The 27,916-nt window shown below is 38.3% G+C and overlaps 1 protein-coding gene across 1 annotated transcript; it reads left to right on the top strand.

Annotated features, from left to right (window-relative positions):
• Positions 1-5,353: 5,353 nt before the first annotated feature.
• On the top strand, positions 5,354-26,516 carry LOC119776193 (probable phospholipid-transporting ATPase VA; the record flags this gene model as incomplete). Its single annotated transcript, XM_038274483.1, has 5 exons — positions 5,354-6,087; positions 14,060-14,264; positions 15,617-15,702; positions 26,198-26,304; positions 26,385-26,516. Coding segments are annotated over exons 1-5 (958 nt in total), but the record flags the coding sequence as incomplete, so codon positions are not given.
• Positions 26,517-27,916: the final 1,400 nt, after the last annotated feature.

The following is a 27,916-nucleotide window of genomic DNA, read 5'->3' as shown; positions in this document are numbered from 1 at the left end:
TATATTTTCCTTCTGAAGATGCTTTGTAAATCATTTATACACAAGCATGCATACCACTGGAGTTGGTTTTCAGGTGGTCACGGATACACACCAATAATAAATACTAAGCTGCAGCTAAAGATATATATCACCTGAATAACATTCTGTAATAACCAAAGGTTTTGCATTCAACACACATGGATATCTAATAGTGGTGGGCCGTTATCAGTGTTTGGGTGCTGTGTCTATAGCATGACTTAGCGCCAATGTACATCTGTCATGGATGTATATCTGGGGGCGAGAATGAATCAGTCTGGTGTGTAGGCCTACTCTTAACACATCAAACATGATGTGCTAACATGGATGCAGCTATAAAGCCGTTGGGTTTGCTTAAAGGTATAGTGAAGGATTTTTGCCAATTTCTGAAAAGTCCCGCCCTCTACACTTTAAAGCAATGATTGCTAAGGTGAATGTGGGTTAAGTGGGACACTTTTTGAAAATGTTGCTTCTGTGGTATTTGTTTAGCCTATTTCCTTTCTAGAGCTAGAGTTTCATATGATACATTTTTAAAAACCTTCACATCACTGTCATGCTTTGCTCAGATAGCTGGTCTTAGTTGCTCATTTCACTCACCTGACTAGTTCTGCCCAGTTCCTAATCATCTGTGATCTCATCCACCTGTCGGTTCTGCTTTATATTCGGTCCAAGCCAGCTATCAAGGCCAGATCATTGTTTGATGTTTCCTTTGCTGTTTGTTCCCTGTTTCCCTTCTGTTAGTGCCCTGTCTGTCAGTTTTGTAAGTTTTAGTTATTTCCAAGGTTCATGACCTGTATGCCTATGTGTGCCTACAGTTCAGAATAATACAATACAAATACATCTTATTGAATATTATTTATTTTCATGACCAGTTATTGTACAAAAGCTTTTTCATGCATTTTGTGATGCATTTTGGAAAGAGAAGAGCTGACAGAGATGAGACATGTTCAAAGACTTACTTTTACTTATTATTTAGGTAGCACACACATCATCCTTATTTTATTCTCATCCTTATTTTATTCTTATATCTTATTTGTACTTACAATCTTATTTTTATCTCTGTAAAAGGTTGCACTGCAAGAAAATAATTTCCAGCAAGGGATTAATAAAGTAATTGTGATTCTGATTCAGAAAGCCCTTTGGCAGAAATCAAATGAGCCATTTTAATCTAGATTAATGTAGATTAATTCCAAGATTGCAGTGAGATTAATCCAGATTAAAAAATGTATCTCAACCCATCACTATTATCTAAATGATACCCGCTGCTCTGGAAGCTTTTTGTGATATTTACATAGTTTTTTTCTTTTTATTATGTTCTTTTTGTTATGTTTTCTGATTTCTTTCCCTCTCGTCTCATAAAGGTGTGGAATATTGCAACTGCTTTTGGCATTTAATTAATCATATTTAGTTACTTTAACACAATTGTTTCATGTTAGCAGGGTAGGATGTAAAACTTACGTAAAAAATTGTGTTAAAGTAACTAAATATGATTAAGTATTTGCCAAAAGCGGTTGCATTATTTCTTTCAGGAGTTACTGTATATGTCCTGTGTCGTCCATTTTTGCTGTTTTGTTTCATTTTCTCTCTCTTCATGCAGTTGTTTATGCCTTTCTTTTTCACTATCCCCTTAGTTCTTATCCCCTCTATCTTACTCACCTCTCTTTTTGTCTCTGTATCCGTTATTTTACGATTTTACTCCCTAAATAATTTCCAATAATGTTTCATATATAAGTACCAAGCGGACCCTTATGGCAACAGTCATAGTGCTCTGCTTGTTAAAGCAAATCTGTTGAGATATCATCTAACTCTGGGACATCGATTTCCAGAGGTATATTGGCAAAACAGGACACAAGGAAAAAAAACATAAAAACTGTATCCATTGATCTATACATTGTGGCCTAAATGCTTGGTTATAGCAAGTGAAATGTAATCCAAAAAATTACAATTAATTCCCTAAATCTATTCCTCATTAAACACTGCAGGGATCATGTTTCTTATGTTTGGACAGCTTTTATTTTGTAGGAACTTGTTAATTACAAGCTGTATTTGGTATTAAATCAGGTTTATCAAATATTGTAATTTCATTGATAGCAGTTTGCAGCAGTTTACCATTATTCTTGCTCTTAATTTCTATGCCTTAAACTTATGTTCTCTTCATTTCATACAGTGAAAGCATGTTTAAGCTTGTCAGACTCTTTTATAGCTAGTTGTTTCTTCCTCTGAGCTTTGCATTTCCCTTAAATAAAAGTCTCTTTTCAAAAAACTTTGCACAAGGAATGTTGTTTTTTACAGAGGCAGCACTTTCTAAATGCTGTTCTTAACAGCTGAATGTTTACCAACTGTGCAACAAAGGCTTTTGCATATCTAAGATTTTTCTGAGTGCAGTTTATAGTAATGTTTCCTTCCTCTTCCAGCCTGAAAGGAGCCTTATGGATGGAAACTTTGTAAGACAACATGGTCGGAGATTTGTTCAGTAACTGTGCTAACTGTGATTAAGAAACATAAAGTCTCCTGAAAAAAAAAGACATGGCGTTGCTTCGTGTAGCTAAACAGATGGCAACGAAAACAGTTAATAAAACAGGCGTTAAAAGCGGATATTTTGTTAGAAAAAGATAATAAGTAAGAATCACCACCAGCTCTTTGACCCAACATGTAAGGCTGGGGGTCTTCTTCTCCTGCACAAGACATTACGTTCTCACCAGGTGACTATTTAATCACTCAGGCTTTGAGTAAATACATATAGGAAATCAATGCAAGAATGGGACAACATTTCCTTCAGCTGAATCAAAACAAAACTCAAGTAATAGTTTTTGGACCAAAAAAAAGAGCATTTAAAAGTTAGCACACATATATATAGCTAAAAACCACCAATCAGGCTCAAATCTGCATCTAATGATGGACTGGCTGAACTTTCAGAGGCTCATAAAGACAGTAACTAAATCAGCCTTCTATCACCTAAAGAACATCTCCAGGATTAAATGAATTATGCCTCAGCAGGACCTTGAAAAATTAATCAATGTGCTCATATTTAGTAGAACAGATTACTGCAACAGCTGCTACGGATCAAGAATGCAGCTACCAGCTTCCTTACTAAAACTAAGAGAGTAGAGAACATCAGCCCAGTTCTAAAGTCCTTCCACTGGCTCCCTGTATCTCAGAGAATAAACTTTGAAATAAGTATGTGGTCGAAAAAACACTGAATGACTTAGCTCCAAAATACATTACAGACTTGTTGTCAGAACATAAACCATCCAGACCTCTCATGTCTTCTGGATCAAATCTACTCTATATACTCAGAACCAGAACCAAACATAAAGAAGCAGCTTTTAGTTCTTATGTTCCACTAATCTGGGACACACACACAGAAAACTATTAAAGTGCTGAAACTTTAAGCTGCTTTAAATTGTGATTAAAAACTGATTATAGAACTAATTTATTAGGGGTGGCAGGGTGGGGCCACTGTTTTTTCATGGGGCCACCAAACAAGAATAAAACAAAAAATAGGTTGATACTTTATTATTTAAAATATTAATTCATACAAAGAGCAGTTTGCTACTCTGGAAACCTCCGATAAAGCAGATGAAAAGTCTGATAATATCTAAATATGACTAGAGCTAAAAAATGCAAACACTTCAACTCAATTCAATTCAGTTTATTTAATTGGCCAACCAAACAACCAATAAAATGGCAATTGATGGTTTACTAGTCTGAGTGTTTTGGCTGTAGTCAAGTGTAGTGTGTAATAGTGATGGGAGGTAAGAGAACAGTTACATGAATTAGACATGCACAACATGCAAATCTTGGGTTTAAACTTGGTTTTATCATTAGCGTTAAAGGTATAGTGCAGGGGCTTGTGCACGCTCTCGCACATGTTTAATAGGCATTCCCCCTGTAGTGCAGGTGCATGCGCATTTTTTTGGATCGGGTGGGTCTTCTCAAAAATTAGCAAAAATCCTCCACTACACCTTTAACTATTAGTGAAGTCCAAGAAGCATTCAAAGGGTTGATGCTTTAACCTCTGCTTTTAATGCCATTATACCAGTTAACAAATATATTTTGTCAAAGTGGCAAATTTGTATTGGTTTTACCTTTTACCAATACAGATTGCTTAAAAACATTACCAAATTAGATAGGCTGTTTTAACCAAAAGATTGGTTGGACCAGATAGGTGAAATAAAATGATTTGATGATGTTTTTCCGGGTGGTTGAATCTAACTTCCTCATTGCTGAATTCAGTTTGGATTTAGAGAGATTTAGGAGTTCTGTGATTTCCCTCTGGGATTATTAAAGTATGTCTGATTCTGATTCTGAAACAAGGCTGGAATAGAGCCATTACACCTCTGCATGAAAATGAGACACTGAAGGTTGTTTGGAATTTTTTCTTCAGGATCCCTTCTTAGATTCTACCTTTGAAGCTGTTCCAGGCCCATCCCACTGGGTGGAGATTCCAGGTAAGACCCACAATACATTGGTGAGACTTTTCCATTCTTGCATGGGAGCACTTAAGGATAAACCAGAATGAGCTTATGATTGTTAGCGGGGGTCAGATGTCATTGTGTCTCTCCTTGTAAGTCTGTAACAAGAAAAAAATTACTGCTCAAGCACAATTTCCTCACTTTTAGTATGTTTTGATACATAAGGTCCAACTAAAATCATTATAATTACCCTCATTATAATAAATATCGGTAGGAGAAGCAGTGGAAGGGAAAGAAGTAGGTTTTATTCAGTCATTTTACGATAAACAGCCTCCTGCCTTCATTATAAATCAATCATTTTACATGCCATGACTGAGAAGGGAAACGCACACAATAATATGCCTAACTTCTTATTCATCGGTCAAAAATAAATAAATTATGTATCTTTTAAATTAGTCATTTGGAAATTTTATATACTTAATAACAATTTTCATAAAGTTTTACCACCAAAACATTTTAATTGACACCCTTTTTTGTATTTTATTTATTATTTTTCTAAGGGTTTTACACCAATTTTTACATTACAAATCATATATCTTAACTTTTAGTATTTCTAAATAATTATCTAAAAATCAAGATGTGTCCACGAAAGGTAACTGAGAATTTAAATTAAAAATTTACACATTTGACACATACAAAAAAGTTACTTTTTATTTTCTTTTTTTCTTACAGTGGGTTGTGTCAACTAAATTATACCGCGTGGCAAAAAGAAAAAAAAGGCTGGGTCGAGGAGGGGCCACCAGGTCAGATTTCCACTAAAGTGCGACCCCTGATCCGCCTACGACCATCCATATTTGCTGAGGCTGCGCGGAACCATCGATGTGAAAGCTATTCTTCAGCTCGAGACACTTAGCAGCGACCCATCCATGTTAGCTACAGATCTGCGCTTCAGCCGCAGGAAGTCCGAGCCCTCCCTACTCCAAGCATCCTTCCCAACAGTCAGAAGGGGAGAAAAAAAGAAGCCAAACAGGCAAAGTTTTCCTCCGACTCGCCAAGCAGGAGTCGATATGGATAAAAAAAACGATAGATTCCCGTGAATGAAGCAAACAACCGGTAGTAACTTTTTTCTTCTTTTTTCTAAAAGAATGATAACATAGTCTTCACTTTTCTTGGTGTCTTTGTGTGAGCGGACGCGAAAACGTTAACTGCGGAAAAGTTTGGGTCAGACTATGGCGCGAGAGAGGAGCGAAGACACCGGGATGGACAAAGCTTCAAAAGCCAAAAGGCAACGAAAGAAAAAACCCAAGGAGAACAAAACCAGAACAGTTCACGCAAACATCCTTTATGACAGAGCCAAAGGAGAGGAAAATCCCAACAGACACTACGCTAACAACAAAATTAAGACCACAAAGTACACCGTGCTGTCATTCCTGCCCAAGAATCTTTTCGAGCAGTTTCACCGCTTTGCTAATGTCTACTTCGTTTTTATCGCTTTGCTTAATTTCGTCCCGGTTGTTAACGCCTTTCAGCCTGAGCTGGCTCTGGCTCCGGTGGTTTTCATCCTGTCTGTCACAGCCATTAAGGATTTATGGGAGGACTACAGGAGGCACCGCTCGGATAAAGAAATCAATCACATGGACTGTCTGGTCTACAGCAGGTAAGCTCGGCCTCCTGAACCACTACTTCACTTCTCCTTAAAAAAAAAACAAAACTTTACTTTTACAAAGATAGAAATAAAACCTAGACTTTCAAAACATCCCAAAGCCTTTATGTTTTGAATTCCACTATAATCCTGCTTAAAGTGAACAGCCCCACAGAATGATTCCACCACCACTCTGTTTCACCATGAGGGTTTGTTACCAGATGCTGCATGTTAAGGTGGATGGGTATATCTTTCTTCCAACTTTTAGATAATTGATTAAAGCAAATTCTGTGAGATTTTCAAAGGTTCATCCTTAAAGTTGAAGGGAAGTCATATTTAAATGTCAAATCATTCTGGCTTAAACATGTACATAAATGTACTCTTTATCAGACCATATTGTCCCAAAAGTTAAAAAATATCTATTTTTAAAAAAATCCTGTCTTAAAATATGTGGGGTTTTTTCTCGTTATCTTATGCAGGCCAGTTAGTTATACGTCAGCTTGTACACCTAAATTCAGCCAATCATATATCAACGGTCATCTGTCAATCAAATTTTTTCGGTTATAGCATCTTGATTCATATGTCGCAGCTAAAATACGCAACAGTTGAAAGAAGAATCATTTACTTTATTATTGAGTTCCGTCCCAGTCTTCACAGGGATGGACGTCTGTGTCTTCAGCAGGCGTAGAGCTAACAGAACTGGCAGCGTTGTGAGGCGAGAGCTCAAACATGTACGGCTGTAAGCCTTCTACACCAAACCAAGCTTCTGCTGCCCTGGCGTCCTCTTCCACAACATCTTTGTTCCCCAATTTCCTCCTCTAGATAAAAAATGTACGGTATGATGGAGGACACTCATCCACGACCTCCGACACTAAACTCTCCTCCTCTTGCATGTTTCCGCTGTCCATAGCGTTCCTTGACAGCGTCGTTACTAAGTCACCAATTTAGTGCTACTTGGTCCCAATGGAATTTCCCATTGGAAACCTACTAGCACTAAGTTGCTAACTGGTTAGCAAGATGCTTCTGAGAAACCAGTCACAATCAAACTTGCTGGTGAACCTTCCACCACAACAATCCCGCCCCCTTGATAAGCGACCAATCACATTCACTTTATTCACTCGTGTAAAGTCACCACTCAGAAGAATTCGGAAATGCAACGGTTGGAACAGCCGCTTCCCTACTACTTTAATTGGAGGAGTTATGGGCCTCTTGGATGATTCTGTGCAAGTTTAGACGGATGGGTATATCTTTCTTCCAACTTTTAGATCAGGGGTCTTCAACGTTTTCCAGACCAAGGACCCCCAAACTGATGGAGAGATGGAGCGGGGACCCCCTAATTATATATATTGTATGAAATTGTGTTATATCAAACTGGTCCTATAGTCACTCTATTACAGATGGAGTCATGTAATGAAAGTAATTCCTCCCTGGGATTGTTAAAGTATTTCTGATTCTGATTCCTGGTTGATGGGACAGGTGTTGTGAATGAAACGGTGCCCAGCTTGAAAGAGCTCCTGTGTGTCGCTGAATTCAATTCAATTCAATTCAGTTTATTTATATAGCGCCAAATTCACAACACATGTCATCTCAAGGCACTTTACAGTTCAACCAGATCATACAGTCAAATTGATACAAAGTTTTCTATCTAAGGAAAACCAGTTGATTGCATTGACTCATTGACTCAAATACAATCCCCCACACTAAGCATGCTTGTAGCGACAGTGGAGAGGAAAAACTCCCTTTTAACAGGAAGAAACCTCCAGCAGAACCAGGCTCAGTGTGAGCGGCCATCTGCCGAGGCCGACTGGGGTTCAAGGAGACAGAAGCAGAGATACAAAAAGCAGCTGTAAAAGGCGGCCCCGTCCAGGAAACACACGGCCAGGCAGACGAGCTCCAAGGCAGCTCCCATGCCAGAGGACGAAGAGAGCACATCCACTCAGTCACGGTCAGAGAAACAGGACCACACTGGAAAACAGGCCGATCTCCAACATCTATTAACAAGGGTGTTGATAGAAGCAGCACAGCTGATGTTTCTTTCCATGATGACGTCACAGCCAAACAGGAACAGACGAGGCAAAGCCACTCTGAGGAAAAGCAGAGAGAGCAGAAGGTTAGAGATTGAACTAACAGATTCTGCAGAATAGGAGAACAGAGAGAGAATGAAGCAGAATGATGAAATGGGGGTCCCTATGTCCTCCAAAAGTCTAAGCCTATAGCAGCATAACTATAGAGATAGCTCAGGATAACCTGAGCCACCCTAACTATAAGCTTTATCAAAAAGGAAAGTTTTAAGCCTAGCCTTAAAAGTAGACAGGGTGTCTGCCTCACGGACTAAAACTGGTAGTTGGTTCCACAGGAGAGGAGCCTGATAACTAAAAGATCTGCCTCCCATTCTACTTTTAGAAATTCTAGGAACCACTAGTAAACCTGCAGATTGAGAGCGAAGTGCTCTGTTAGGAACATAAGGAACAATCAGATCTCTGATATAAGATGGAGCTTGGCCATTTAAGGCTTTATATGTGAGAAGGAGGATTTTAAATTCTATTCTTGATTTAACAGGAAGCCAATGAAGAGAAGCCAGGATAGGAGAGATGTGATCTCGCTTTTTAATTTTCATCAGAACTCTGGCTGCAGCATTTTGGATCAGCTGAAGGCTTTTAACTACAGTTTGTGGACTTCCTGATAGTAAAGAATTACAATAGTCCAGCCTTGAAGTAACAAATGCATGGACTAGTTTCTCAGCATCACCCCTGGACAGGATATTTCTAATTTTTGCAATGTTCCTCAGATGAAAGAAGGAAATTCTAGAAACCTCTTTGATATGGGATTTAAATGACAGGTCCTGATCAAAAATAACACCAAGATTTTTTACTTTATTATCTGAAATCAGTTTAATCCCATCCAAATGAAGTGACTGGCTAATCAGTTTCTTTTTCAGAGACTCTGGTCCAAAGACTATAACTTCTGTTTTGTCTGCATTCAGAAGCAGAAAATTAAGAGTCATCCAGGTTTTTATGTCTTCAAGACATGCCTGTAATCTATGTAATGGGTTAGCTTCATCTGGATTTATAGACAGATATAGCTGGGTATCATCAGCATAACAGTGGAAATTAATCCCATGCTGTCTAATAATTCTACCAATTGGGAGCATGTATAAAGTAAAGAGAATTGGTCCTAGCACTGATCCCTGTGGTACTCCACAGGTAACCTTTGAGCGTGTTGAAGATCTATCATTAACATGAACAAACTGAATTCGATCAGATAGATAAGATTTAAACCAGTCTAGTGCTGTTCCTTTAATTCCAACAAAATATTCAAGTCTTTCTAAAAGAATATTATGGTCAACTGTATCAAATGCAGCACTAAGATCCAACAGGACGAGCACAGATACAAGTCCATTATCTGAGGCCATGAGAATATCATTAGTGACTTTCACCAGAGCTGTTTCAGTGCTATGATGAGCTCTAAAGCCAGACTGAAACTCTTCAAAAAGTTCATTATGGTGGAAGTGATCGCAAACTTGTTTGGCAACTACTTTCTCAAGAATTTTGGATAAGAAAGGAAGATTGGATAAAGGTCTATAATTGACCAAGTCATCTGGGTCAAGAGACGGTTTCTTAAGCAGAGGTTTAATTACAGCAATCTTAAAAGCTTTAAATGTGTGCATTGATGACTGAATAACATCTTCTGCCTCCATTTATCTGTTTACTACAGTCTGTCGAATTCTTGTTAATGTGGATTTAAAGACATTTCAATTAGTGGAAAAAAATTGCAGGGGGGAATATAAAAAGAGTCTGATTAACCAAAAGTTTCACGACCCCCTTGCAGTACCTCTGTGGACCCCCTAGGGGTCGCGGACCCCTGTTGAAGACCTCCATTTTAGATAATTGATTAAACCAAATTCTGTGAGATGATCAAAGGTTCATCCTTAAGTTGTATGGTGGGATCGTTTTTTTTTTTGAAGACTTTCTGAGGTACTTTTTTATAATAATTGAAGTTCATAGATCTCACACTGGGGAAACTTACCTCTGCATTTAACCCATCCTCGTCGGGAGCAGTGGGCTGCCACTGTGCGGCGCCCCGGGAGCAGTGTGGGGTTAAGGGTCTTGCTCAGGAACCCAGAGTGGCAGCCTGTGGGGATCTAACCGGGTACTGGCAACCTTCTCAGAGCACAAGCTCACTGCTGTAACAACGAGGCCAACACTTCCACCGGCATTAATGCACCTTTCAATTGTTTTGGTGTTTGGGGTTTTAATGTGACATTTAAAAAAAATTTAAATCCTTTTTGTTGCAGTGTGTCATGCAGGTCGGCCTTCATACATGTCACTTTTTAGGAGCACCTAACCCCAGAAACGATAGATTCCTGCCTAAATCTATCAGTCAGAGAATTATAGAATAGTAGAATAGGATATAGAATAATTCTTGCTGTAACTACTGCATTTGTTTTGGTTCTGAATCTATTAATAATGAATGATTTTCCACCCTGGTGACCTGTTGCTGACCAGTTTCCTGAGTATGTGTGCCCTGGCTGTACTTAACTAATGAAAAGCAGCACTGTCGTCCTTCCCGTACAGACCGTGATTCACAGGCATCAAGAGCCTCAGTGTTTTAGTGGCTCCAAAGTGTAGAGACCCAAAGTTTTTGTCAGCGTTGGACATTTAATTTTCATTTCAATATTATTTCAAAAATCCTGACCTTTTCCATCGCTGGATTTGTTGACTAATTTTGTGTAAATTTCAAGTGAATTTCAGAGTTGTTCCCTGATTAATTCCAATTAGTCGCATTTTTAAAGAAAACCATATAATGACAAAATTTAAACCCCCTTTTTGCTCCTAAATGATTAAATAGACAGCAACAAAAATCTTTGTTTTTATTCCATTATTTAGGTTATTCAAACATCAGATTGAAAGTTAGTCAATTTCCTCTGTTAAGAAACTTCTGATAATTAATATCAGCTTCTTTATTAAACTACCTCTTAGTGTTTCTGTCTTTATACATTAACATTGCAAACTTCTTTGCTGCTGTAATGTGAGTACAATGATGTAACTTTTAAACTTGAAGAGCCTCATTAGACCAACGCTTGTGATGCTAATTGGGCTCCAGATTTAGTGGTGTACAAGAAAAACATGAATAAAAAGGTTCCAGCTCAGGACTTTAGTATGTATTAGAAAAGAAAAATAATAAAATAAATAATAGCATTCAGCTATAGCATTTTTTTTCAAGGGGTTAAACTATTTATATTTCATTAATGGGTTAATGTTTTGATTTGTATTGTTTTTTTTGTTGTTGTTTTTTTTTTTTTATAAATATGATGAGAAATGTGCCTTCTTAATCTCTATCCAGGCACCAAAAAGGATGTTTTTTTACTGTCTTATGTGCATTTCAAGTTTTCTCAGTGTTGACAGGTCCCATCCGGTGTTCCACTTATTGTTTTTAAGCAGCAAATCAATGGTTAACTTCCCACCAGTCAGACTGTGATTAAAAAAAATTACCGTATTTTCACGACCATAAGGCGCACCGTACTAAAAGGCGCAGTCTCAGTTATGTGTGCCATTTCTGTATTTAACACACACATAAGGCGCACCGGACTATAGGGCGCGTTTTTTATATACAGGTACATGTCCTCTACCACCTTTAAATAGCTCTACTGCGTATTTAAAAATACAGCGGGGGCAAAACTGAGTATGACTGTGCTTTATTCATGTATTTATTACAAAGTATTAATCAAACCTGGCAGCTGGCCGTGAGACAGACACATCGCAGATGACACAGCGCTGTGATCGCTCCTAAATTAACTTAAAATCCTGAAACCTGCCGACGGAATATGTTCGCTTTTATGGGTGCCTGCAGTTTAAATTATTTAGATGAAAAACACCTGCCATCCACCGCGTGAACCCGGAGGCTGCCCAGCCTAGAGGCTGCTGATGAAAGGATTTCTCCTGTCGGCGCACCGCTGGTATGTGGGGGTCTGAGCGCCTCCGACAGAAATAGATAATCTGGATGAACTGACTGCAATTATGAAGTTTTCAGGTGGACTTTCTCACTTAAAAACATAATAAAACTACTTTATTCCCACTGATCACAGCAAATATAGCTGCAAGATTTAGATTATTTAGATGAAAAAACACCTGCCAGCCGCCGCGGTGAAGAGGAGGAGACCCGCCCAGAGGCTGCTGTTGAATTAAGTTTTCAGGTAGAAAAATACAGCGGGAGCAAAACTGAGTATGATTGTGCTTTATTCATGTATTTATTACAAAGTATTAATCAAACCCATCAAAGTCATCATCCTCTGTTTCTGAATAAAACAGCTGCGCTAAATCAGACATGCCAATTTCCCCTTCTTCGCTGTCAGAGTCACTTTCCGTGCAGCGCGGCTCCTCAGAAATAATGCCGGCTTTTGCAAAAGCTTGAACAACAGAGCCAGCAGACACGTTAGTCCATCAACAATCCATCCGCAAACTGTGGCGTAACTTGCCCGGCGCTGCCTTCCACTTATCCTGAAACTGCGGTCTCTATCGGTCATCCATCGCTCCCACGCCGCTCGCAGCCTTACTTTGAACGGCCGCTTCACACCGATGTCGAGCGGTTGAAGTTCCTTTGTCAGACCCCCGAGATAACGGCGAGCACAGTATCCATTTGATTCACCTTTTTTTTCACATCAGCTGTGAGATGGGCACGCATGGAGTCACATATTAAAAGCGATGGTGATGCGTGGAAAAAACCACCTGGTCTCCTCACATAGGCTACACATCCCTCAGCTACGCTTTCATCATCTCCTCATCCATCCAGCCTTTTCCATTTGCGTTAATATCATATGTCATCAGAGCGCTGTGTCTGTCTCGCTGTCAGCTCCCAGATCTGCTTCTCTGATTGGTTGATGCGGCGCGTCCAGCAGCAAAACTTCAATTTTTCCATCTCGAGCAGCAGCAGCGCGTTGGCAGATGCTTAAACGCTCCTGCAGCTCAAAACGCGCTGCGGGACCTTTTGCTGCACCTATACGCGCGTCAATCATTGACTTTGCATGTAAACTCGCTGCTTCTGCTGCACCTGCTGGGTCCGGTTCACACCGATGTCGAGCGGTTGAACAGCGAGCACAGCGTTAATTTGTTTCCCCATGTTTTTCACATCAGCTGTGAGATGGGCAGGCATGGAGTTACAGATTAACAGCAATGGTGATGAGTGGGAAAAAAAAAACACCTGGTCTCCTTACATTCAGCCACTCTTTCATCATCTCCTCAATGAGGTGGTCTCAAAAGTCGCAGTTGCAACACACATAGGGCGCACCGCACCATAGGGCGCACTGCACATTTTGAGGGGAAAAAAAGACGTTTAAGTGCGCCTTATAGTCGTGAAAATACGGTATCTGGTTTCACTTGATAAACTCTTACCTGGGATGAGATGTTCCTTTAATGAAAAGCCTGAATTATTTTTCCCTGTCCTTGATAAGATTCAATACCGAGAAACATCCGTGGTTTTCAGTTTATAAGCACAACATCAGAAAAATATATTTTTTCTTGAAATTGTCTCCTTTTCTGATGAGCCTCTATCTCACTGTTACACCCACTGGCAAATTCCAGCGAGCCTGTGATGATGCAGAAATGCTATTTAAGGGCTGAACGGTCCAATGGCCCTATCCACTACGTGATTTGGAATGGCACTTAATGTGGAGGACCCTCCACGGAAATTCCCAAACAGAGGGTTAGTGCTAAGGGTTAGTGTTTAGGAGCTGGTTCGGGATTCAGGCCCTGAAAGTTTGAGTTGTCCCTCTTGGTGGGATAGAGATGGGAGTGATGATAGCAAGGCAGGCAAATGTTAGGACCTCTACGGTATTGATGCTAATAAATTAGCACAAACAAAATAGTTTCTTTTAGACTTTTCTGGTTATAAAAAAGAGCTCATACAACGTATCACTTTTGGTAAAACTTGCTTCATCTGCAGCTGAAAAATGTGTTTAAAATCCCACACCGCATCTGCACTGTTTCTGCAGAGAGGAAAAACGCTACGTGGAGAGGTACTGGAAAGAAGTGCGTGTCGGGGACTTCGTCAAGCTGCGATGTAACGAGATTCTCCCTGCTGACGTCCTGCTGCTGAGCTCCAGCGACCCCGATCGCCTGTGCCACATCGAGACCGCCACGCTGGACGGAGAGACCAACCTGAAGCAGAGGCAGGTCATCCGCAGCTTTTTCGATCTGGTAAGACAGAAGGAAAAAAAATGTTTTAGTTTTCAACAGCCTCATACAGCATTGTAACTTTGGTCGGTTTTCACAATTTAAAAAGTTAATTTTTTTAAGAAAGCTACCAAAGCATTTATTTCTGTGAAATCCCTTCAGTTGATAGTATTATTTGATGATCTTTTTTTTGGTTAGCTCCTGTTTTCCAGTTGAGTCTCACCTATGGAGAGTTTTAGATTATTTCTATAACAAAAGTTACCATGAAAAAGCCTCAATATCTCAGTAAAATAGATGCAAACGGCTTAATGTCGCCATGAGAATTTATACTTGATGGTTGCGATAGAGTCATTTTAACTACTCTGCTTGGGGAAAACTCAAGATGCATCGAGTATATTTGATATATTGCCCACCCCTAACTAAAAGGTGAATAAGTAATTCATGTTGTGTAGTGGTCAGGTAATTATTTTACCAGATTAGTTTTAAAGAAAACAAACAGTCTTGATTACAGACTATTTTTACATTATAATTGTATCCTGCTTTTTTTCTTTTTTTTGTAGATTAAAATATGAAAAACAAGGTTTGATCATTCAAAATTACTCATAGATTAATGGACAAAAAATAGGTTGGAGTACAAATTAACCATTTATTAGTAGCCATTGGGTTACATATACAGAAGCAGAGTCTTCCAGTCGGCATGCTAATATCAGAGATTTTACATGCAGGTCGATAGATTTTTGGTTGTTATCGGACTGATCTCGGTTCAGAACATCCCTACTTTTAACATATATTTATTTTTTATTCACTCTGAAGGTATAGCAGCTTTTATTTTGCTGTGGCGGTGCACCACAATAAAACACATATAGAGGACAAGTCTTAAATAATGCTTTTATAGTAATGGATTGTTTCTGTCGGAGTGACCTTTCAGCTTGTCCTGGCACAACACATGTTCTTCTGTTCATAACGAGACTCTTTACGACCTCCAGGCAGCATTTTCATAATATCTTTAGTTCTACTTCTAATGCAGAGATCCAGCACCAAAATGGGCTCATCTCTGAAACACAGAGATTAACCCCTGGATGGATATTCCCATGCTTGCACAAAATTGTTTGAAGCAATAAATGCAGCACCTTTAGGCATCTAATATTGTATACCAAGGATGAAGTACACTAATATATTTTTGATGGTTTTTTATACCCATAAAGTCCCACAAGGCAGCAGTGTGTTGCCTTAGATGAGCTTACTGCCCGCTTATAAAGAAATGACCTTCAGTTTATCGCTACCTTAGGTCATCTGTGAATGGATGTCTTAATAGGCCAAGCATCACACCTGGGCTACATATGCTGACTTATGGGATGCCTTTTCTTTCTCTACAGGACTGTGACTTCGACCCATTAAAGTACAGCAGCATAATTGAATGTGAAAAGCCCAACAATGACCTGAACAGATTTCGAGGCTACATGTAAGTACTGCTCTACATGAACAATGACGCTGAAACCTTTAAATCAGCAGCTGTCAAGGGCATCCGACAGCGCTGCAACTAACCTTTATTTTAATAATGGGCTAATAAACGATCATGTTTTGACAAGTCCATTAATCAAATGATTGTTCTACTTTCCTGATAAAAATTAATCAAGCTGCAATGCATATTACAGCTAACATTTTAGGTCTAATTTGACCTTAATTAAAGTGCCTGGGTATATTTAGATAAACATTAACACAATTATTAATTTAACTTTTTTTCATTAAGGGAAAAATATATTATCATCAATAATATCATCATTATTATTTAAATAAATGGTGCAAGTTCCTTGTAAACAAATGTAATTCAGCTCCCTGTCTCACATGATTTCTGCATTAATTGCAAAAAGTGTTTTTACTCCTACAAATTTGAGTATTTATTCTCCTTGAGAATAAATTCATCCACTTGTATTTGACGGGTACAAAAGGTAAGAAAGGAAAGCCATAGTTAGGCGATATGAATTCTCAAGTAATTCAAAGCCAAGTTGAAAACAATTAAAGTTGTAGGGAAGCGGCTGTTCCAACCGTTCCATTTCCAAATTCTCCCGAGTGGTGCATGACTTTTCATGAGTGAATAAAGTGAATGTGATTGGTCGTTTATAAAGGGGGCGGATTGTTGGGGCGGAAGGTTCGCAAGCAAGTTTAGTTTTGGCCAGTGTATCGGAAGCATCTTGCTAACCAGTTAGCAACTTAGTGCTAGTAGGTTCCCAATGGGAAATTCCATTGGGACCAAGTAGCACTAAATTGGTGACTTAGAAACGACGCTGTCAAGGAACGCTATGGACAGAGGAAACATGCAAGAGGAGGAGAGTTTAGTGTCGGAGGTCGTGGATGAGTTTCCTCCGTCATACTTTTTTTTTTATTTAGAGGAGGAAAGCGGGGACGAAGATGTTGTGGAAGAGGACGCCAGGGCGGCAGAAGCTTGGTTTGGTGTAGAAGGCTTAAGGCCTGGTTATACTCCTGCAGCAGTGTGTCACAGTGAGCTTGACGCAGACATTTTTGATTTATGCCCAGTATTGAAGCATGGTCTGCACTATACACAGTGCGTCTAGATACAGCCGAGGCGAAGAGGAAATTTGTCCGACAACAGAGAGACATGACGGTGAAAAATAGCGGGGATCCAGGTTGAAAAAGGGTCCCAGTGTTCTCGCACACCTCGCTCTTCTAGCTGGTCCAACTTCACGAGTTGTTTGTCGCAATTTTGGTCATAAAAACAAAACAATCCGTCCTCCTGTCTGCGGTCAGCTACAATTTGGGAGAGATGCAGCAGAGTGTCTGCAGAGGGGGCGGAGACGTCTTTTTGTTCACTGTGACTCCTACGCAGACGACCTAGTTTCAAAGTATAAATCAGCCTTTACAGCCGTACATGTTTGAGCCCTTGCCTCGCAACGCTGCCAGTTCTGTTAGCTCTATGCCTGCTGAAGACACAGACGTCCATCCCCGTGAACACTGGGACGGAACTCAATGGGAAAGTGAATGATTCTTATTTCCTATTTTAACTGTTGCGTATATTAGCTGCGCCACATGAACCAAGATGCTATGACCGAAAAAATTGACAGATGACCGTTGATATATGATTGGCAAAATTTAGGTTTATAAGCTGACGTATAACTAACTAGCCTGCATAAGATAACAAAAAAAACACAGATTTTAAGACAGGATCTTATTTTTAAATAGATGTTTCTACCTTTTGGGACAATATTGTCTGATAAAGAGTACATTTATATACATGTTTATGCCAGAATGGTTTGACATTTAAATATGACTTCCCTGTGACTTTAATAATGTTTTTGTCAGAAAAAGCACTTCAATATGTTTGTTTTAATGCTTTATTTACTAAACCATGCTGGATCTCAGCTGCTACTTTTTTCCGTGGACTCGGAGCGATGCCTGCAGTGATATGCTTGTCTGACTTAAAATCGGTGACTTTGCAGCTTTTTGGGGGGAAAATAGTTTCCATCTCCTGTGGGGTGAAGAGGAAACACAAACAATTCCCTGTAAAGTTCCTGTTGCAAGCGATGCTGCAACAAACACAGTCGTGGGCAAAGAAACATGACACTGTGACAATCGTTAAATGAAAAACATATGATGCCGATTTGTCCAGTGTATTTTTTCATACAAAACGTTATCTTGACCATATAAGCAGAACAAGTTTAATACCAGAAAAGAAAGTAGTGATTATAATGCCTGCATTGTCTATGATATACTACTTTATCTTGTGAAGAAGTAAAGCACATGAGAATTTGTCTAATGGGAAGTAGCTTAGTGGCCCCACAAACTCGTCATTGTGATATCCATCCAGTCCTTAAAGTTCAAATAGAACCCTTAGTTAATTTTAACACAGCTCTGATGAGGTAGCCTGGTCAGCCAGACTGACGTATCAGTTATATGTTAGGCGCGAACACATCCTTTTTAAAAGGAATGACAGAAAATCTGCTCTCTCAAATTTTCAGGAGGTATTTTTCTGACATTTTTCCATAATGTAATTATGCCAGGGCCCTGGGACCCACAGCATTTGATTTAAGATGTGAGCGATACATATGTATTATCTTATTTAACTGTTAAATTATCGCACTGCTTCCCAGCTGTGCTCCATTCGTGTTGCCGCACGTTTCCTATTTCCAGGGTTCCCGCGGTTCCTTAAAAAGTCTTAAAAGGCATTGAATTCTTCAAAATAAAACTAAGGCCTTAATTGGTATTAAAATGTCTTAAATCAGCCTTTCGTAGGTCTTATTTTTTAAAACATCATAAATAGGATTATTTTTATTACGATTTATTTTTGTAATCTAAATAAAACATTAAAATTGAAAACATTTTGTTTTATTAAAAAAAATAAATAAATAACAGCTCGCCATTATTGGTTCCGTCCCGATAGCGGAACCAATAAAAGCGTTGTTGCGGCCGGGACATTTGTGAGATGCGCCATTAACTTTTTGTCTGGAAAATATGAGCAAGTGTAAATGTAACGAAAATTGGCTCCAGCCAGGAGTTTTCTCCACGGCTAAAACCATGGAACATACATGAGGCACAGTGGATTTTATGCAAGAAGTCATTCAAGCTCAGAACTATGGGAATTAAGGCAGCGGAGTCACATGCGAAGCACGAAACACAAAGCGTCAAAATGGAGTTACCGAGAAACAGGCGGTATTTCTCAGTTTTGTTCCACCCTTGTCTCTGCAACGCCTCCACTTATCACCAAATCAAACATACTAAGAAAACATTACAAAGAAAAATAGCTGCAAAAAAGACTTAGCACTGGTTATGTTGTGGCTTTAAAACTGATTGTTTTGTTCCCTGCTAAAACAGAGTTTGTGAATTCAGTTAAATAATTGTTAAAATATATCTGTCATTTGTGTATTTTTAGCTTTCTTCCTGTATGGGAAGCTTTTCAAAATTTGAAACATTAGTGCAGTGGTTTATGTTAAAATAAACCTTTGGGTTAAGTTGTCGCAAGCAGGTTTTTCTTGTGTTTCTTGTAAATTTGGTCTTAAATTTCTATTTCAAGTGGCATTAAAAAGTCTTAAAAAGTCTTGAATTTAACTTGCCTCATGCTGTAGGAACCCTGATTTCATTATTAATTTATTTTACTAGACTGTATTAAAGAAGGTCACTTCGCATCCCAAAAGAGATAATAGCTTATGATGCATGTGTGTGATCAAAAACAGGCTCTTACCACAACGATCATTTTATGTAAACCCACTCTGTATTGTTAAGTATAGTTGGTGTATGTTTTTATATTTTATCCCTCTTTTTATGACACAATATGCAATCCATGTCTCTGCGATTCAGTCGTAAAGTTAAAAAATAAAGTATAACAGATTATAGGCACAGACTGCATCATAGGCATTGGTCTAGGCTTCAAGTCAAACATGAATTTAAATAAAGTCTATTCCATTGATTGATTGTGAGTGCATTAGAGCGAACTGGAGCGGAGCGAAATCCTCGCTCCAATCTTTGAATCGAAAACCGCTCTGCGCTCCACCGTATTTCTTCCGCTACGCTCACATGCTCTAATTCAAAGTTTCAATTATGGATTGCATTTGTTTTCTTTTTTTGTTTTTTATTTCCATTCAAAAAATATTTGTTTTAAATTTCTGTTTACAAAATGTGCCCCTTGCTTGCAACAACAATAGAGCAAAAATCACCCCATACAAACAGGATCATAGTGGGATTTTTTTTGTGTGAAAGCCGAGGCATCAAGCCTTTTTTCACGACAAAATAAAGTATTTCAGAATAGCTTCCCTACTTTGATATTTAGTAAGAGGACACACTGTCATATACATATAGTCTTAAGATATGCTTTGTTATTATTGTTAAATTATTATACATTATTTAAATTTAGTTTTCTTTTAACTAAACATTCTCTGGAAATTACCTTTGTGCTTTTCTTTTTTTTGTATATTTGTTTTTTCAGGCAAGTTGAGAGTTTCCAAGTTTGCTTCTGCTAAAAACAGAAGCAAAGGATCCATTCAGCCTATTTTTTATGTGGTTATGACTGCAAATTAGGCAAGATGTTTGTGCTTGCATATAAAAAATAGCTACAAGTCAACTTTAGGATGGGAAGCTGCATTTTCTCATCTTTCTCATCAACTTTTTTATCATTGTATTCTATAATCTAGGTTAGTGTGGAGGTTTTACGTGATAAAACTGTCATCATTACACATTTGTACAATAAAAAGATCGCCACCAGAACAGTTCAGAACATAGAGAACATCATAAAATAAACCTTTCTTTTTAAAAGGTCAGAATAGTCTGATTTAATGATTGAACATGGATGTTGTTCTTTTACTAACCATCAGAAACTGTTTATTGGGTAAAAAATAAATAAATAAACATGTTTAAACTGTCTTATTTACAGTACCAAACATCCAGATCGTCAGATAGCATAGAGCGCTTATTTAGTTGGTAAACATTGTGACTCACAGCTGGAGGCAGAAAGATTCCTTTGAGCAGTGATATCTGGCTAGATATGTTAGCTTGTAGAAGATCTGATTTAAATGAATATAAAGTTATTAGCTTTTCAGGAGCATGACAATTATTTAAAAAGTAAACTTTAATGGAAGGAACCAGGTTGGTTGATCTGTTCACACTCAATGGATAGAGGATCTGATGGGATCACCACTGGTTAAATAGTGTGACATCTACACCTAGCTGCGCCAAAGCCAGAAAACAACCATGTATTAGACTTGGATTATTGTAAACAGATGGACTATATCTTGATAGTGAACTACACTGAAAGTTAAAATTCAAAAACTGAAGAATAAATACGATCAAACTGTTATTTAGCAAGTCTTTTAATCTGACGATTATACTCCACTGAGGAGTTCTGGATAGAGCAGATTGACGAAAGCATATTTTTTTTTCATCTTAAATGCAAAATGTTTAAATTTTTAAATTTTGATATAATAACTGCTCTAAGTGGGTTGCTCTGTCAGCTAAAGGCATATTTAACAGTCTCTGTACTCCTGCTAATTATTAATGCATTAATAAATTAGTTGACGATTATTAAAAAAATAGATTAATCACGATTAATCCAATTAATTGTTTCAGCCCTCAATCAAACAGATGTTGGCCACGGAGAACATTGACTGACTAATCTGCATCATCCACCAGGCTGACACATTTCAAACAGCTGTAAAGTTTAGATGAATCTGCCCAAAACCTTCACATGTTTACATGTTTCCTGTAAAAACATAAGTTGTTGACGGTTACCCACCTTAAAAAAAGCCCATTGGCTCTGATTGGTCTGCTTTAGTTAGATCATTTCAGGTCAGCTTGGCTCTGTTAGCATCCAAACAAGAAATGTTTAGTTTTTAGTCCCTTTCTTACTGAGTGGAGTTTTATATTTCAGGATACATTTGAGTGATTCTCCAACAATCAAAGAATTTGTTTCCCAGACAGATATATAAAAAAAACAATACATGTTTGTCATTTTTTTATTCACAATGCTCTTGCTAGACATAAAGATAAACTGATAAAGCATTCATAATAGATAAATTACTATTTATATTGTATAAGCTACAATTTTTATAGTCATGTTTTTGCCATTATGTCCTTTGTCCCTTGGTCAGGTGTGTTACTCTCCTTCCCTCATAAGAGTGATACTAAATTTGATTTGAGCAATTTTATTGACAAGTGACACAGAAATTCCTTATTATTATGAATTTAAATTTATCATTTACTTGAAGGATACACTGGTATTTTATTTTTTTTTTATAATTATATTACCTGTCCTGAGGGATCACTGTCATTTCCACCACAAAATGCACCTTATAACTATTTTTTAATATTTGTCTACTTGTAATGACATCAGTTGTCATGTGAGAGGAGAGCTAATGGCAGGATAACAAAGTGGGCTTCATGGAAACTTGTTTTGCAAAGCCAAGAGTAGGTTTATTGATCATCATCTCAAAACAGCTAATTTAATTTTAATGTACAAATAATAATGTAAAAAAACAATATTATATTGTGTATTTTTGAGTATAATCTCTAAAACAGATTAGCATGTTCTATGTATGAGATAACAAAAGGAATGCGAAACATTGTAATATCTAGCTCTATATAAAATGTAATATTATATATGATATAATATGATATACTATCATTTAATGTTTCTACACATTGTGATGAAATAGAACCAATCTAAATATTTCTGAAAAAATGAATTGGATCTGAAAAATATGACCAAAATTAAAGGTATGGAGAATGTTATTTTTCCGGGTGGATTATCTAAATAAGTGTTCCTCCTAACTGTCAATCATTCTGGTGATATGTTTACAGAAGGCCCTCCTACATGCTCATTCCTATTTTCACTTACCGGTGATGAGTCTGACATAGTGGAAAAATTGCAAATCATTTTTTGGAAAGTAAGCTTGTATGAGTGATGCAAACAGCAACTTAAAAATAAAGCGTGCAGAAGGAGAAATGGGCTTGTGGATGCTCTCGCACGCGTTCAATAGGTGTTTCCTCTGGGGAGCGGGTACAGGGTTGTGCATGTGCATTTCTTTTTTTTTTTAAGGAGAGGGCAGGTCTATTTCAAAATTTCTTGAAAATCCTCCATTAAACCTTTAACTGTAGATTGAGAATCACCCATTTATTGGATATTAGCACTATATGAATGAATTTAACTGGATTAATTTGATGGTTGGGTAATTAACCTTAAAGGAATAGTACACCCAAAACATAATTAGCCTTCATTTTCTACTCACCCCCATGCTGAACAAAACTCTGTAGTACTTTTTTGATATCTCAAATGCATCTGGAGATCTGGGAGGCTTCTTGCTGTCTGCTGACATTCAAATAATGGAGGTCTATTGTGCCCGAGACAGAAAGGTCCATAAAAGTCCACAAAAAACGTGTCAATATTCCTCCATACTGCTCGTCCAATGTATTCAAAGTGTCCTGAGTGGGTAGCATCCAGAATTTACTCGAAACAAAGTCATTTAGAATGTTTTTAGAGCATAAACAGTAGTGTATAAGATTTCCTGAAAGCGCGAGCCTGCACGTTCACGACGCTACGGAAGCCGGCAGACCAAACCAGATGAAAGTGCGCATTCAGCGTCTGCTCTGCCGATATTGCAAGCGTAGAAGAAGAAATGTGCTGTTTACCTGTGCAAAGAAAGAAACAACGAAAGAAAAATGTCTGAGGATTTCAGTGTTGAGGAAGAGCATGAGTTCTTTGCCGAGCTGAATGCGCACTTTCATCCGGTTTGGTCTGCCGCGGTTTCCGTAGCGTCGTGAACGCGCTTTCAGGAAATCCTGTACACTACTGTTTATGCTCTAAAAACATTCTAAATGACTTTGTTTCGAGTAAATTCTGGATGCTACCCACTCAGGACACTTGGAATACATTGGACGAGCAGTATGGAGGAATATTGACACGTTTTTTGTGGACTTTTATGGACCTTTCTGTCTCAGGCACCATAGACCTCCATTATTTGAATGTCAGCAGACAGCAAGAAGCCTCCCAGATCTCCAGATGCATTTGAGATATCAAAAAAGTACTCCAGAGTGTTGTTCAGCATGGGGGTGAGTAGAAAATGAAGGCTAATCATGTTTTGGGTGTACTATTCCTTTAAACATACTTCTGAAGCAAAACAGGGCTTTGAGTGTACAGTGCAGATAAGAGTTATCAGTTTTATCTGCGAAAAGCGAAAATACCAAACTGACTTTTTTTTTCCTTAAAAAGATTTTCTTTATTTTATTCACGTGAGTTCATCAGAACCCATCTACACTGGGGTATGAACAGAATATTAAGAGAAACTGGATTCCCTGTTTCACGGTGTCACAGCATCAACATATCCGATATATTGGCTTAATCTGTGGAACTATGACATGTATTCTTTGCTCAGAAGGAGACCAGATGCTGCAGGTATTCAGTTGCCAGGCTACAGTAGAGCTCAGCGCCTCGGCTCACCGGTGCTTTATTACATTACGGTCAGTGACACCCAGCCTAATCTTTCCTCCCTCATTGGAGGGAGAGAGAGCAATCTCTGAGGGTGTTATCTGCTTCTCTATCAGTGCTAACCATGAACTTGGTTCAGCTGTGTGTGAACTAGCAGCTCAGAGTTCAGGGAAACTCTGTTATTAATCTGTGGAGACGTGTTAGTTGATTTGGTGTCGGAGGTCAAAGCAGGAATTTGGTTGTTGGTAAACATCCTGATAGTAGCGTGACTTCAACAGAGCGGAGGAAGCAGTGCTTTAAGCTAGTTAGAGGAAGCCTCTGTCTTCGCCATGGTGTTATCTAACAAACGTCTGAGGTCTGTTACAGAACGGCTGCAGTTAAAACAAGAGTGTGTGAAAACAAAAACATAAAGAACTTAGTGATTGTTGGACCTCTGACGACGACTGGTTTTGGCTGAAGGTTGGTACCTACTAATGCAGACAAACACTGAAGCATTTTAAACGTCAAAACCTATCATAAGAAGAAGCCTTTAATATCAGTCTGAATCAATAGTTATTGAATAATAGATAAATATACATATATATGAGAATAGAAATTGAACTTTATTGATCTCAGAGAGAAAATCTTAGAGAAATTCACTCTCTGCATTTAACAAAGTTGCCCAGGGAGCAGTGTGGAGGGTTAAGGGTCTTGCTCAGCGATCCAGAGTGGCAGTCTGGGGTGATCAAACCGGATACTTGCAACCTTCTCAGAGCACAAGCCCACAGCTCTAACCACTATTTTCTTTTTACCCATTTGCAACGAGGATCAAGTGGGGAAAAAAGTTGCACTAACTTAAACCCGATAAGAGTTCATTTTAAGCTTTCAAATTAGGTCAGCTCTACTGCTAATCTTGCTAATTTTAACTGTGAAAGAGGTTAAATTCTTTCCTCTTCCTACATATTTCTATTTTTATTTTTTTTTATCTGACATATTTTCTATTAATATTAACAGGGATTAAAGTACTCTGGTCCTAGGCCCGATTTCAGGCTCATAGCGATTGCCTGTGGGTAAAAAAAAAAAATCACTGGAAAATAAATTGATGGTAAATATATTTTAAAAAGACAATCGAAATCCCTCCTGCGTTTGTCAGCCAATGGTAGCAAAGGAGCGCTCTAAAACAGCATTAGCCAAACAGAAGAATGGGGCAGGTGCTGTTCCTGCAGATTCAGTCCATTTGTTTTACTCTTTTTATTTTTTTCTTCCAATACTCATGACACCTGAGCTGCTTCGATGAGCTTAGATGTGGAAAACAGCAGATACCAGGATGTTTCTCACATCCAGTCTGTTCTTTTGCTTGGTTTTGAGTGGAGCACAGCTGAAGGTGAACTCAATCATATTAGAAAAACTTACTTTTCGATTGTAAAGGGCTTGTTTTATTTTTTAGCTGGGTCCTCACAAAGTACTACAGATCCAAGCCGTGTTTTATTTTATCACCTGAGAAATAAAATATTTCATGCACCCCTTGAATTACACGAGCGGACCACTAGGGATCCGATTAAAAAAAAAACGAGTGAAGTCATTTTATTAAGTTTGAATTGAACAATATTTAAATAATTTATTTAAAATAATAATTAATTGATATTTTTAATGTACTTTTATTTATTAATGTTACATTGAATTATTTAATTGTGTATTTTATATTGTTTATTTAATATTTAAATCATACAGTAAACTAAATAAATGTTGCATTCACTTATTTCATTGGACATGCATGTTTATGTCCCCCCACTTGGTGTCTCACAGCTCCCCGCACTGCAAAATAATTTAAATCTACACTTATTTAAACAAATGTTTACCTACTTTTAGACTCTTTTTGCAGTGCAGGGAGTACTGGCCCGTACTGGGGCTGGCTTAGAGCACCCTGGAAGAATAAACTGCTGTTTTCCAGTCAGGAAGGAATAAAGAATATAATTATTTTTCACCTAAAAAAATTATGATTGTTTTCTGTAATTTGGGCACATTTTTTTTCATGCTCTTTCCACTTTTTCAGAATCCACCGGAGTGGCAGAAGAGACGCACTTTACAAGGAAAACCTCCTCTTGAGAGGCTGCACCGTCCGCAACACGGAGGAAGCTGTGGGAATAGTCATTTATGCTGGTCAGCTTCCACAGAGTGACTGTTGTACTGAGTCACACTTCATTTAAGACCTGTCACCAACACGCCTCGTATCTCTGCAGGTCATGAGACCAAAGCCATGCTGAACAACAACGGCCCGCGATACAAGCGCAGCAAGCTGGAGAGGCAGATGAATGTGGACGTGTTCTGGTGTGTCATCATCCTGCTGGTGATGTGCCTGTTTGCTGCTGTTGGTATGTGATAAATTATACTCGTGAGTTGCTTAACACCAATTTATTTCATGCAGTGAAAGGAAAAAAAAATTTGCCCTATCACAGATGGTTCAACTTTAAAAAGGTTTTGTCACATTTCAATGATAAAATCATAAATATTTTTATAATGGAAAAAATGGTTTGGTATAGATTAGTTCAATAATTCACCTTCAACTCTTTCACGTTATTTATCAAAATTTACTGCTTAAATGAAATGTGGAACAAAAAAAAATGTGATCGTGGTCCTTTCACACCTTTTTGATTTAGCCAGCGTATGCCCGACGTCCCAGAATCTCCTAAAACGCCGGCATATGCTGAACTTTCCATGTATTTTTTCCAATTTGGGCGTATACATAGTGTATTCATAATGATTCCAACGAAAGCCTAACAATGCATCACTTAAAGCTGCTCCCCTCAGACTCATCGCTGCTGCTGAGGGGAGCCTGCATAAAAAGATGTATTTGATTGCGGTATTAACCTAGCTGCGGTTTACCGTTGCGCTCAAAAATAGAATAAATGAAAAGAAAAAGAAACAAAGAAGGTTTGCAGTCGCAGCAGATTCAGCATCATGTCTGCCAGGAAGTTTGTTGGTCACGGCTTTGAGTGTGAACGCAGGGAGGATCCATCACGCTCACCCTATGATGGGGATGAAGTATGGAGGAGACGGTTTCCTCATGTGAACCCGTTTTATACTAAATCTTTTGGATTTTTAGGTTTTTGGAAGGCAAATTAAGACTAACCTTGCTTTGCTTTTTCTGGTCATCGGGGCTTCTCATCTTCGACATTTCATATGGGCAATTTTTGCCCTTGTCTCATTTTTATTGTTAACTCATTCTGATCTTAAATTAAGTTGCATGTGGCCTACAATGCTGTAGATGTATTTGGTTCTTTTGTCGCCTCTTGACTGAGTCACCATGCCGCTTCTGAATCACTTTTGTTCGGCTGATCTCTTCTAAGAAGGTTCCTTGCTGTTTCCTCATTTGTGTTTCTCACTGCAGTAAACATCTTTCCCAATCTTTAAACATTAATGTGAAGCCTTTTCCAGATTGGTAGATGTTATTTAAAGGTATAGTGGAGGATTTATGCAAATTTATGAAAAGACTTGCCCTCTTCACTTAAAAATAAAATAAAAAAGTGCTTGGACAACCCTGTATCTGCCCCCGAGTGGGAACACCTTTTAAATGCATGCAAGAGAATGCATGAGCCATTTCTCCTCGTGCGCGCTCTGTTTAAAAATTGCTGTTTGCATCGTTCATACAAGCTTACTTTCCAATAGAAGATTTGCAATTATTCCATTATGTCATACTCACCAAGCTGATTGCATCACATCATTGACTTGAAGGCAATCCCTCACACTAAGCATGCTTGTAGCGACAGTGGAA

This window comes from Cyprinodon tularosa, unplaced genomic scaffold, assembly GCF_016077235.1.
Source record: "Cyprinodon tularosa strain WSP-4 unplaced genomic scaffold, ASM1607723v1 ctg1201, whole genome shotgun sequence".
In the NCBI taxonomy this organism is placed as follows: Eukaryota; Metazoa; Chordata; class Actinopteri; order Cyprinodontiformes; family Cyprinodontidae; genus Cyprinodon; species Cyprinodon tularosa.
This window is presented reverse-complemented; position numbering and strand designations above follow the sequence as displayed.